This window comes from Arvicola amphibius, chromosome 5 (assembly GCF_903992535.2).
Source record: "Arvicola amphibius chromosome 5, mArvAmp1.2, whole genome shotgun sequence".
NCBI lineage: Eukaryota > Metazoa > Chordata > Mammalia > Rodentia > Cricetidae > Arvicola > Arvicola amphibius.
Window position 1 is genome coordinate 133,115,380 of NC_052051.1, and position 14,446 is coordinate 133,129,825.

General features: G+C 42.4%; 1 protein-coding gene across 2 annotated transcripts in view; it reads right to left on the minus strand.

The window, feature by feature from the left end:
- Positions 1 to 14,446, minus strand: part of Fbn2 (fibrillin 2) — a 202,600-nt gene that overhangs the window by 145,166 nt on the left and 42,988 nt on the right. For both annotated transcript variants that reach the window (XM_038330380.1, XM_038330378.1), the window contains exon 6: positions 1,606 to 1,803. In XM_038330380.1, coding sequence (XP_038186308.1) covers positions 1,606 to 1,803 — 198 coding nt within the window. The remainder of the gene's footprint in view (positions 1 to 1,605; positions 1,804 to 14,446) is intronic.

The window sequence follows — 14,446 nt, forward strand, 5'->3', positions numbered from 1 at the left end:
CTCAAACAGAAACAATATCACTTCTGTCAATAATACAAAAGTCATCTAAACTCCCTTACATCTAAATGATTTACTGGAGAGAGTATTTTCATGATCTAAAAATGGATTTTGTATATACGGCATCAGAGAAGTAGTCAATGAACGTCAAGGGCTCTGTTGGTTGAAAATGAGTGGCACTAACAAGTAAATACAGCACCATTCCTGTGGTGATATTTTGTTTGATCTTTAGCAAATAAAGCTTGCCTGAATATCAGAGCATGGAGCTAGCTACATTGGTTAGCCCTAGAGGCAAGACAGTGGTGGTGCACACCTTTAATCCCAGCACTCGGGAGACACAGGCAGACAGTCTCTGTGAGTTCAATGCCACCCTGGGCTACAAAAGATTGAATAAGTCTAAAAGCGAAACAAAGTCAAGAGGTGGTCGCTCACACCATTGATCCCAGCACTAGGGAAGTGGAGACAGGAAGTGATATGGCTGGGGGGAGAGAGAAATATAAGGTGGGAGGAGACAGGAGCTCAGGATTCAGTCTGAGGTTTAGCAGAGAAGGCATTCAGTCTGAGGACTTGTAGAGACAGGATACCCTATTCGGTCTGAGGATTTTGTATAGGTAAGAACTAGTGGCTGGATGCTCTGCTTCTCCAATCTTTCATTCTTCACCCCTGAATATCAGATTCCAGGTTTTTATTACTAAGACCAATTAGAAATTGCACTACACAGTCTAGGTACTTGGGTTGGACTCTGTGGCCGTGGAGCCTCAGCCTCAGATCTGTCCTTGATATATGTACAGTGCCACTTGTGAGGTATGGGAGGCCCTGGAGATTACCTGGAGAGAAAGACATCATGGGTGATCAGGAGAGAGAAGAAATCAGTTTCTCTCAGACAATAAAGTGTATATGTAGTGCAATATGGGTGTGGAAAGAATCGTGCTGTCAGAATACGGACACAGAGCAGTTTTCCCTCTCATTGCATTGCATATTTTAGGAGTTAGTTTTTTAAGTTTCTTTATTTGTCATCTTCTTCTCCATTAATGTTAAGAACTGAAACTTTCCACTAGATGATGAAAATATAAACTACATCTAGTCACACTTCTGAGCAGGATCCACCATGACAACATGATGTGGGACTCCCCTCTGTATGGTATGAATGTTTTATTACTATTGGTTAATAAAGAACCTGCTTTGGCCTGTGGCAGGGCAGAATATAGGTAGGCAGAAAAACTAAACGGAATTCAGGGAGGAAGAAGATAGAGTCAGGCAGATGTCATGTAGCTGCCAAAGGAGAGTGAGAGGCAAGTCTGCTGGAGAGGAAACAAGGCATGTAGAAAATGACATAGTACCACAGCCACATGGCAATACAAAGACGAATAGAAATGGGTTAATTTAAGGTGTAAGAGCTAGCTAGAAATATGCCTGAGCCATTGATCAAACAGTGTTGTAATTAATATAGTTTCTGTGTGATTATTCAGGTCAGGGCAACCGGGAAACGAAGAAGCAGTCTTCGTTTACAGCAGTGGGTACTGTTTTCAAGGTTCCCATAAACAGTTTCAGGTTTGCTGACTCCAGTCAAAGAGGTGGTACTTGGCATGGTAAACACAGCGGACTCACCCTGACATGCTCCCGTGCGGATATTGGGGATAAAGCCCCGGCGACAGGGTTGAGGCTGGGCTGGACACATCTCACAGGGATGACCCCAGGCTCGTCCGATGGTGGCACAGCACAGTGTCTTCGTGCAGACGATGCCTGTCAGCTGCCCCTGGCACATCTGATTATTGACTTGAGTGAAACATGGGCCTGTCCTGTAATCTGGAATGAGAGAGGAGAAGGAAAGGCAACATTAAGGATCATGGACTGACTAGTCTTAGACCCCATTGCCAGAGGCAGAAACCAGAAACTTCCTTCTGAGACATCCTAGGACAGAAGAGCAGTGAGTTTCATTTTGAAAATTTATAACTTCCAGTCGTGAGATGTATATTCAGAGACCGCAGTGGATTCTGCACTGGGCATTGCCAGCAGATGGCTCATGGCATCCAGATGTGCTTTCTTGGCTTGGATGATTTTAAAGAATTTCAATTGGTAGTGAACATTGTAAAAATGGGAAATTTCACAAGAAACTTGTATTTTAGGCTCTTTTTTTTTGAAAAACATGGAAATTCTAGCTGTGCTATGTTCAACATGTCACATTGCATGATAGGATAAAGAGTTTGTCCTTTTAGGACCCTCCTACTTTAATTCCAACCTTAGTATGCATTCAAAAGTCCCACCTGGGCTCTGAAGGCATTGTTGTTAAGGATTAATCCTCCTTACCCACTAAGTATTCTCTTTTCAGACTAAGTAGTCAAGAGTTTAGAAAGCCAAAGTGATGAAAATGGATTTTGCCTATCAATCAAAAACATATTTGGGCAGTCTAAACAAGGCATAAATAGTTAGGTCTAATAAGCTGACATCTATCTCTGTATCAGTCTGTATCTTTATGGTTAGCTTAGAAATGCCAAGAATTCTCTACAGGGTAGGTAGTGTTGTGTTCTCTTTGCTCGCTATTAGATAATCATTATCCTCTGCTGCTATAGATGATGGCCAAAGTCCGAGAAAATGTGTGACAGATGCATGATGTAAGGCACCCCTATGACTTTCCTATGACCTTCCTATGAAGTCAGGACTCTTACACCTCAAAGTGTAAGGTCAATAGCTGGGGTCCAGCTATCTTGGCGTCACTTTCGATGCCAGCATTAGACCCACTGACTCAGTTTATTTAACAAAATTTTCAAGGGATCCACATGCATCTCAAAGCTTGAAGGCTGAATCAGACTGTAGGTGACTTGAAGGCTGGCTCTGGGTATTTCTAATCTACTTTCCTCATGTTGAAAATTGAATTCAATAAACATTCTCGGGGAACCAGTAAACATTCTTGTAGGCAGAACCAATAAGAAAGCTATTGAGTGTTACTGCTGTGGATTTGCAAAACGTAAGAAATGAAAGAAAAGTTAGTTTCCTAATGACAGACTGGTGTAATGGTTCCCATTAGCCCTGAAAGTCAGAACACATACATAAAAGGTTTCTCTCCAGAAAGACTGTAGCTCATCGTTGACCACCCTTTGGGAATGAACGATGTTTCCCAGGCTTTCACTGCAAAGACGAATGGTATTGAGTCTTTTACAAACCTGCGAATGTGAACGCCGAACTTGGATAACAATCTGACATTCACAATGGCGTGTAGGATGTGTTACAGCATATAAAGGTTGTGCACGGTCAAACAAAACTTAAAACCACAAAAAAAAGAGTGTTTAATGAAAAAGGAGGCTTCCTTGTACAAAATAAATGGGTATTTTAAAAGTTCAGTGTGCTTAGAGAGCTAGCATAAAGATAAGTAAATTCAATGTAATGAAACACAATCTAGAATGGGTATTTTGGCACAAGCTGGCTTAATGTTCCCAGCTTAACTTCCACAAAAATAGCTTATTTTAATTCCCTCATAAGAACAGCAGATGTATTGGCTGCAAGCTGAATTCTTGAAGAGAAGTCTTTTATGTATATGGAAAGATAGACCAAACTTAGGAATAAGTATCTTCCAGGTCATTACTTTTTAAAATCTTCATAAAACCCATATTTTGCCATTTTAAATATTGGGTTTGCAGTTTTCAATTATATCAAATTCTGAACATATAAGAAAACTCTATTACCAAAGGATGTTAAGATTATGACTCCTTAAGGTGCATGCATAAATTCTTATCTTCAAATACTTTAGGTTTTCAGATCCCCAGGGAAAAGGCCTGTAGGGCCTTCCTCTAACCCATCCTCAAGCAAACCAACTGGCCAGGCGACTCATTCCTCCATCTCCCCACAGCACCCGCCGAAAAGGCTGGCCTGTTGGCGTATTCTCAGTGGACAGAGGCAGCTGTGTGTCTTTGCCAATGACCTTTCTGGCAGAACAGATGCAGGCAACCTTGGGCGCCCTTCCAACAACAGACTGCCTATGCCTTCCTCCTATCGCTTACACCTTCCTCTGCATCAAATCCGCAGGAGCTTACTTATTGTGGTAACACTTTGCTTTCTCACTTAAATAGCTTTAAAGTTTAAATTTGCATTCTTAGTTCTGCGTGCAGCAACTATCAATAGGCAACATAAGAACAATAGTGCATACTTAAATTCCTGGTCAGATTAAAGTATTCTGTCTTCAATTTGTACCTTGGCTGTGAGCAAGGATCTGAAATACACCTTAATCGATTGCCTGTTGATCATGTATTCTCTTTATGAAAGTTTCACCATTAAGCATGAGGAGTCAGGGTGGGAGCACGCATAGGAATTGCTTCATCAACTTGGTATGTTGGAGCCAGCCAATGGATGGGAAACTAGTAACTTCCTCGTTGGGTTATGTCCAATAATTTTATTTTTTAAATTACCCTGGGAACGTGAATATTGTTATTTTTATTTTCTAATATCTAAATGAAACGTGACTGCTTGAGAATTTGTTTTAGACCATTTCGTTTATTGATTTTGTTTTTTAAATTCATTTTCTTTGTTTCTTCGTTGCTTGTGTTCAGTCGCATGATGTCTGAAGGGGGAGGAATGAGTGCCATGGCTCACACGTGGATGTGAGAGGAAAACTTGGTGGAGTCAGCTGCCTGTTCTCCACTTTATCTGATGCTCCAGAGATCAAACTCAGGCCAGTGGGCTTTCAACTTGGGGTTGCAAGCATCTTTAATTGCCGAACCATCTCCCTGGCTCTTCATTTCATGCTTTTAAACATCAGGACAATTAGCATGCTCATAAAAAAAAAAAAATCTGGCAACTCCTCGCATTTCGTTTTCTCCACAAACAGCTTAATTAAGGTATATCTTACAAGTCGTGAATCCATCTGTCTGAAACACACAATGAGAAGATTGCGGCACATTTATTGAAATTCAGTTCGGGAACATTTTTACTACTTCTCCAACATTCCTGACGTCTGTTACCAGCCCAGTCCTAGGCAATTGCTCTCCAAGCCCTGTCACTACAAATCTGCATTTTCAGGGCAACGCATGCAAATAAATGACATCATAGGCGAAATTGAGTCTGAGGCCCCAAATCTGCATGTGAGAGTTATTCTTAGATGAGTGAAGCCAAGCACTGTATCTAGCACAGGATGCAAGATAGATGGCTCGGATACTGAAATGTAAGCACACATTGTGACAGAGGAGGGAAAAGATGAACCAAAACAAAGTGGCTATGAAAGAGCCTTAGAGATGCCTAGTATCTCATAACCATATTCTAGAAAATCATTTATATTCTTTAAAAAGGAATTCGACAGGAGCCTCCTTGTATAGCCAGAAAAAGCTGTTCTCAGAGAATGTGCATTATTGAAACCCCAGTGCCAAAGGTGAGCTACCTCTGAGCTGCTGCTGAAGAAGTCCCAGGGACTTTAAAACAATACACGCTCTTGCTATTCTATTTTTTTTGGGGGGGGTGCCCACGAGAGGTAGATGAGAAGACCTAGTACTGAAGACACTATAGGTCTTGGATGTGTGATATGGAGAAAATGGCTAGGAGTGAACTGGAAACTTCCTCCCGCCCAGCTAGCTCTCATGGTGCCAGAGGATGCTAAGCAGGCCAGTTAGGGAGACGTGGTACCAATGGTCCTACTTTTCTGTGAATATTATGATCTTACTAGGACAATAGATTAAATAAGTAAGGTATATCCTAAGGGTTGCTACGGTTATGAAGTTAACCATTTGCTTTCTGATTGGATTTGGGAACCACTCCACTGAAGGAAAGACAGACTTTGAACTAGAGACCTGGACGAAACCCCATGGCAAGGGAGTCATAGGCACTAACGGGGAAGGGAATACTGCTGTTTATCTAGCTTGATAAAGCATCAGGCTGCCCTGTAATCATGTATGCTTACCCCCAGACAAATGCCACTTTCAGGTTTATTCAGATACGCTTCCCTTGCTAGTGAACAGTGATGAGCAGAGATTCATGGCTGCAAAAGGTCCTCAGTGGAAGTGACGGTGAATGCTCCACCCTGACAAAGCAATCTATTCCATCCTCACTAAGGATCAGGGAGCACTGCCCAATAGGGGGCACGGCAGAAAGAATGCCAGAGTTAGAAAACAACCCAAAATCTATGAAACAACATCTTCTAGCAAAGGCACGGAACTACAGATGCCTGCACTGGGTCCATACAAGGTGGTGCCAGTAACATTAAGCCATGGGTTGGGGAGGGACTCAGGAAGCCCTAATCCTTACTGCTAAACTAGAGTTTTAGTGAGGGGCAGTGCATGTAATTGCCTTCAGTCATGCACTCACTGATGACCCCCTCCCCATCAATCTCAGGTAGTTTCAAACCAACTGTTACACAGATGGCTCTGGTTAAAATAAATGGGTCACAAAACCAAACCAAAAGCTTTGTAGCAGAGGGGTTCATTTTGAGAGACATAGGAGAGAGAGGAGATGAGAGTGATAAGAAAGGCTGGGAAGGGGAGAATAATCATAAAAACATTATATATTTATGAAATTACCAAATAACAAAATTAATCAATAAAAAATCTGAAGGGAATAAAAGTTCGATGAAGGGATTAGGGAGATGGCTCAGCGGGTAAGGTGCCTGATGTATCAGTACAAGGACCTGAGCATCTGGTCCCCAGCACTCACATAAAAACCACCTGTAGATCTGTAACCCAAGTGAAGGCAGGGGCACAAACAATAGGAACCTGGAGCTTGTTAGCCTGCCAGTATAGCCAATCAGTGAGCACCAGGTTCAATCAGTGAAAGATGATGTTTATAAAAATAAAGCAGGTGGGTACTATGAAGGGCGAAAATGGTAAAATCAGGTAGGGGGAAGGGAGGAAGAAACAACACTGAGGATGTTTGATAAAGCATGACGGAATCACATTATTTTATATGTGCCTACAATTATACACAATACCTGTAAGTATCTATCCACTCATGCACGCGCGCGCACACACATGCACACACACACACACACACACACACACAAAATCTTCTAATGAAATTATGTAACCTGGGATGACAATATTCCCCACAAGAGCCATAGACTATTTAATAAGAACCCCAGTACCGGGTCACAGACGTTTTCTTTAAGATGTTAGTAAGGGTGGTCCAAGTGAACCTCAAAACAATATAAACTACTTCTGTTATCCCTGGTTGTCTTTCAGAGGCAGAAGGTAAGTCCCTACTGCTGACGACATTGTACACTTTAGACACAGGATTTCTGATGTGATAGCCCCCTCCCTGAGAACTAGCTCTCGCAGGACAAGAAATTATGATGCAGGATGCCAAGGGAGGAGAGCATTCACAGTCTTATCCTGTTGTGACATCTATGAGTCACAAGAACTGCTGGCATAGCAGTAGTGACGCTCACATCTTGGTGGTAACCAAGTTATCTAATTGGACTTAAAGCCCCTTCAGCATGAAGGAAGTCATGCTTGGTACTAGAAACTTAGCCAACTATGCAGGGCTAGTGAAGTCATGAATCCTGGCAGACAACCTACTACGGCCACTTTAGGAGACCAGCATATTTCCTAACCACATTCTAAATACTTACCATTACAGACACAGATAACTGCTGTTCTCAACACTCATCAAAGAAGCTTCTCTTGATAGCAGAAAGTCAGTATTGGTCATAAATGCAAAGATCAATGCATTGGATCATGGATTCCCAGCCCTGACAGATACAGTTATAACACAACTCTGGCATCTACAGCCTAGGGAGTATTGCAGAAGGTGGTGTGTATGGACTAGGAACATAAGAGCCAGAGCACCAAGAAGACTACTGCGAGATTTTGTCTTCTAGAAATGACAGTGAAGCCACCCATACATGATACTGCAGCAATATGGCTACCTACACAAGACCGGAACAAGTATAACATCAGTAGACATGTTGAGGTGTCAGTGTCAGAAATCCACCCCTTATTAAAGAAGAACTACAGGCAACAATGAAAGACAATTAGTCTCTCCCAAGAATAAGCCCCATAAATGGTTATTTAATGACCTAAATGGCCAGTAAAAAATTGGTCAGCTCTGATATCATACACACAACCAACAAAAATGGACTCAGGAGGGTGTTTGTATAAATTTATGCATATGTGAGTGTTAGATTAGCAATCAAAGGAAAAAGGCCATTGATTTGAGAGTGGGGTAGAAGAGTTGGAAGGAGGAAAGAGAAGGGAGGAAGTGGTATAATATTTTAATCAAAACGAAATACAATTTTTAAAAGATAAAATGTTGATTTCTGGTTCCATGTCCATACACACTTTAAGTCACACATGCAGTTACACACCATATACGCGCGCACACACACACACACACACAGAGAGAGAGAGAGAAAGTGAAAGAGAGCGAGCGAGAGAGAGAGGAGAGAGCGCACTGGCTGATTTAAGATTATTATATAAGGTTAAAAATTAAAATTAAATTGAGATAAGGCTCATATTAAAGGGTACACTGTAATACAAAGAAGAAAAAACAACTTCTGGAAACACAGAGTTTTTCAAACACAGACAAAGCAACTAAGGAGAACAAGTGAAAACTAAGTGTTGCCTTATGGGTAGATGTACAATTTTGTTCTATAAAAATAAAATATAATCTTTGCTTTTCAGAGAGCAATAATTTATCATAATAAAGTTTGTCACGATACATTTATTTATTCATTTGTTCTGTTTAATTCATTAATTTATTGTAGTTTTTGCTTATAATCACATAGTTCTTAGATTGGCACAAATAGAGTCCTGATTTGTCTACTACACATCACGTCTTTCACAGCATGTGAAGCTGGAATCTGCCACAGCCCTTGTGTAGTTTGGGGTAAAAGAGCTAAAGGTCACTGAAGAAAAGAACTTTCTGTGCTGTTTAAAAAAAAAAGATGAATTATTTTTTTCAGCCAGGCAGTGGTGGCACACACCTTTAATCCCAGCACTCGAGAGGCAGAGACAGGCGTATCTCTGTGAGTGTGAGACCAGCCTGGTCTACAAGAGCTAGCTCCAGGACAGGCTCCAAAGCTACAGAGAAACCGTGTCTTGAAAAACCAAAATAAATAAATAAATAAATAAGATTTTTTTTTTCAACGAGAGACTTTGTGAGACGAAATTGATCATTTTAGAGAATCCAGGGACAACAGCTACAAAGTCCCACTGCACTGTGGTTTACCAGCACGCACAGCGCGTGGCTGAGAGTGGCAGCCAGTAGCCACATGTGGTTTCCTCAATTGCAGCCTAAAATATGGCTGACATAAAACAAACATTCAGTTCCTCAGTCACACTTGCCGCATGTCAAGTGTTCAGAGGCCACACGGTGGTTAGTGGCTACCAAACTAGAAAACACACTTATTTACATCATCCCGGAATGTTCTAGCTATATATGCTCCTGTGGTTATCTCCCAACACCACAGAGAAATGGAAATTAGAACAGCACTTGGTGCTGAGGGAATGGATCTAGCAGGGCCTGTGGGCCTGAGGACATGCAGATTCAGAGCTCAATGAAACTTGGCAACATTCAGGACTTCCCTGCTGGTCGGCATCCAAACGCTATCTAATGAAAAGTCCAAAGACCCTAGCCGTTCTATGACAATTCCCTTTTTATTGTCATGTGGGTAGGGGAAAACAGCGACACGTGAATGGAGGACAAAGAACACACTTGTGCCCACCATGAAGTGTGTGCAGAGCATGAGTGTACCACGGCTTCATCTGTGACCCGCCCTATTTGGTGACCCAAATAACTCTTTCACTGATGGGCCACAGTAGACTTACACAGGCTAAGCAAAACTGCCCAAAGTCAGTCACACAGTTGGTGCCTAAGTGATGCAGATTGTGAATAAGTAATTGTATCTCACATCAAATCCCTTCTTCTTTTTCAAGATTTTGTGTGGACGTGTTCATATATGTGCATGCATATGGAGACTAGAAATAAATGTTGCGTGTCTTTTTCAATTGCTCTCCGCACCGTCTTTTGAGACAGTCTCCCACTAAACCAGGAACTCTGACTCTAGTAGATGGGCCAGCCAGGGATGGATCCTTCTGCCTCAGCCACCTTGGCTCCTGCCTCTGTGTCAGATTATATATGTGTGTGTGTGTGTGTGTGTGTGCGTGTGTGTGTGTGTGTGTGTGTGTGTATTGCCGATCCATGTTAGGTCCCCATGCGTGCACAGTGAACACTCTATTGGTTGAGCCGTGTTCCCACCCCCAAATCCATATTCTCAAATATCACAGTCTCTATCTTTCAGCATCTTTGATGATCACAGCAGAGTTCGTTCCACACTTGATCAATAGCTCATGCTTTGAGCCGAAACCATTTTCGTGCCCACCTATTCATTGCCATGTTTTAAGACTGAAGGCCTCTATTCTGTTGATGAATTGGCCTAGATTACTAAATGCTTCACTGGGTACTCTGACTTGTGACCCAGGAGCCACCGTGTCTCAGACTTCTGAGCCACCGCCCAGATCTCGCTGTTTCCCGCTTGCTAATATTACATCATGCTCAGCCATGGACTTTCTCTTTCAGCGGGTCCTCCGCAGAGCGCCAGCGAGGCCCACTCCAGTCCTTATCAGCAGCTTTGCCTGTGTTCTCTGCGCGGCCAGGGTGTAAGGAAGTGCTCTTTCAGTGCTGAAAGAGGCTGTGGCGACGGAGCCGGGTGGACGACAGAAAAGGCTAACCCAGTGCCCAAGAAGCAAGACACACTATCTACAGAAGATAACGTTAGACTGCACAGTAAAGTCTCAGTTTAACTTGAAGAATTGCATGGCTGTTCATAAAGTTTCAGTCCATCCTAGATGGAGCGTACGAAAGCATTTTAAGCACTGTAACAGATGACTTAAATTCGAATCATTTTTCATAACTTAACTTCCAAAACCTAGAAACAAAGAGGTCTGCTTGTGGATCGACGCATGAGGAAATGATGTCTGCAAAGTTTGAGGAACTAGTCTCGTCAGGAGGATTTAAGCTAAGAGCCAGAATCTCTTGGCTCATCCTTCTATCAACCAATAGGAAATGGTTCCCCGACACCTACAAGCAATGACTCTAAGGTACCAAGCTAGTCCCTGGCCTGGTTAGTGACTGCTTGAGGTTCAGGGTAGAATGTAATTCAGCCTTTCTCAGTGTGTGGGCAGTGACCTACCAGTTACACAAAACATCAGAAATATTTTGTCAGAAAAGGATTCTGTGGTCAAACATCAGAAAATATATTCAAGTTCAAGAGAACTGGCTCCTTTGGCTGTAGCCACTAACCTTCAGGAGTGGTTAATGTACTCGTGTGCATATCAACTGCCAAGAGGAGGCTATAGTAGGCAGTCTTCAAAATTTATTTGCTCATAAAAATGTTTTATATAGGAGTTCCTGAAGACCGGTGTGGGGTGAAATACACTTTGGCAAACACTTATCTGACTTTCTCACCACGCAAGGCCCTGTCCTATCCTCAGATGTGGCTGCCTGAAACAGATTTAGTGAAAGCATACCTTTTGTGTGACTGGCTTGCCTCCAAATGACATCACTGCCCCCGTAAATATCTCAGAGAACGTCGGAACCTGTGCCATGTTATGATGCACAAGCAATCCGCTTTAGATCCTACACTACTGCCCAAGTCGCTAATGGTGCTGATCGTGTTTCTAAATGTCCACAGCCCCAAGGTTCTTCTGTCTTCCTTGAATTGTTCTTCTATCTACAAAAGCTCACATTTCAGGACTAGAATATTAATTCATATGTTCCTATGCAGGATTTTGTAAACAATGCAGGGCAGAGGAAATTGTGTGTGTGTGCGCGCGTGCGTGCGCGTGTGTACATGTGTGCACATACAAACACACAACAAACATGGGGATATGCATAAGAGCAATATCAAGAGGCATCTACGTTTATTACACATGGTACTGAGATTTTCAAGCAGTTTAAATGCTTCTTCTTAACCCCAATAAGCAAGGTATTACATTCTGCCCCTCTGTGTAGGAGCACCCAGCTCCAGGCCTGGCAATGGGGGAGGGGCTGCCTGGCAGCTCTAGAACCCAAGCTTTCAGCAATAACTTGCCTGTGGTCTTCAAGGAGCCCACCTCCCTCCATTTCTGTTTGTAAAATGAACCCCATACAGCAGGAGAGTGTCCACGGAGCAGAGGTTGTGGACACGTAAAAAGTGTATGGATAAAGTGGTCCCACTTATGTAAGACCGAAGAAACCACTTATATGGATAGCGGGGTCCTCCCAAGAAAGAGCAAACCTCCTTCAGAGTGGGTCTCCCCACTATTCAAATTCCTACCTCCCCTAAGTTTGGTTTAGAATCAAAGCCAGGACTCACAGCCTGAAAACCAATACTGGGGCAGCCAGTAATAAATTAACTTTGCAGAGAGAAATACCAGATCCACAGAAATGCTCTGCAGGAAAAAAAGAACACCCTCTATTTTTTAAAACCTCACCATAAAGCACAATGGGCAAACACAAAAACACAGCGTCTGTCTGTCTGTCTGTGGGCTGCTGGAGGGAGCACTTTCACTTCCTGGCTCTCACTCAGACTTGCTCCCAGCCCTGCTGCTCTGAGCTGATCAGGAGCAGCCAGGGGTTTCTGATTATCCCTGAGGTTATCTGCTCAGATCATCTCTCTGGCCTCCCTGGAGAACCAGGCTGAGAGCCGGCCACACTCAGTGATGCACACTGAAGGAGGCCTAGCTGGGTTTCAGGGTTCCCAAATGTCGCGAGCATTCCAGAGATTAAAAACATCTTATAGTCAATCAATTTGTAAAAATTCTATTCAGGCTTTTGATTGCTCATCTCTGTACTTCTAGCTGTCCTCAAAATTGAGAAGTGCGATTCTTATTATACTGTAGTATCTATCAACCTATCAGTCAATCTACATATTACCTATCAGTATATTGTCTGTCATCTATAGATCTATGCATCTACTTCCTGTCAATCATCTACCATTTATCAGTCATGTGCTATTTATCCATTAACTATCAATCATATAGCTATCACATATCCATCACCTACTATCTATTTATCTTTCTTATCAATCAATCATTTATCACTTTCTCTCCTTATTGAGCAAATAATATCAATTTGACGCTTATTATTAGAAAAAAGTCTTCTTTGGACTTATAATCATGCATTCCACAATTTCATTTCTGTTATATAAGGTCTTTGTCTATTTTTCTTCTAGTCACTAAGAACATTTTCCCAGTTCTCAAGTAACTGCAGATAACTTTGATTAATATACAGACTAAATGTTAAGACCTATGAGGCAGGCTTCCTTAAATGATCATACCATTCAGGAACAAAGTCAAATGCTACCAAATTAGAGTAAAAAATTGAATAGCTGAGATCCACCAAACTGTTCCTAACACGTTTTGCAGCACAGTCTCATTCTAAAGCTAAACTCCCACAAATATGGATTCACAGAGCTCGCAAAGCTCAAACTGAAAATAAATCCTGAGCTATGTAGACAAAGTGTGGATACATCTGACTTGTCTAGGTCCAAACCTTCTTTACAATCGGGAGAGCTTTCCACTGTGTGGCTCTTGGTGGGAGAATCATACAAAGCTGCACATTTGCATATTTTCTCAGTGCAAGGGGACAGTGGTGGCAGCGAAGCATAGAGGAAGGACCTGGAAAGACCTGTGGGTTTCCTGGTTCTCTTCCTCAGCACCTCGTCTCCACTCTCCTTTCCCCACGCTGCCCGCAGGTCCTGTTCTATAACATACACAATACTTTACACAACATTCCTCTTTTACTATCTTTAGTTACAGATGCTGAATTTTTTTCCTCTGGTATATTTTTGGCAATTGAGAACCCTAACTGAAGCATGGGTCATCTTATGGACAATAAAAATTAAAAAAATTAAAACTTCGCATTTTTTTTCTGTTTGCTGATTTTGTAGTTATGGGATTATGTGTACAAGTAGCAGCCAATGCTCTGCCAGTGTCTGGGTTTAGATTACAAGTTTAAGCAGAGCCATACTAGTTCTATCATCCAGTGGAGACCCAAATATTAATCTTCCCTACTTTTTCCAGCAATGTTAGAATGCTTGAGCAATGTTAGAGGGTCTTGCTCATCATTAAGCCCTTTAGAGAGGCTCAACCCTTGCAGAGGTCTTTGCGCATGCTGGAATCATCCAACGTGAAAGCATTCTCTGTCTCCAGCACATTGACTGGTCAGGATGACACAGACACGAGCTATCCAAAGAAAGGAACAAAGGATCCAGTGGGATGCACTGGTTTGAGGTTAGTAGGAGTAGACTTTATAAAAGAAAGTATCCAATAAGGCACAGAGGCACCTGATTCTAGTGAGAAATGAGAGACGGTCTTATAAACCACCTAAGGCTGGCTGATGTTTTAACCTGGAAGACGCTGCCCAAACAGTCAGTCTCTCTCTCTCTCTCTCTCTCTCTCTCTCTCTCTCTCTCTCTCTCTCTCTCTCTCTCTCTCTCTCTCTCTCTCTCCCTCTGTCTCCTTCTCCCCCTCCCTCCCTCCCTCCCTCCCTCCCT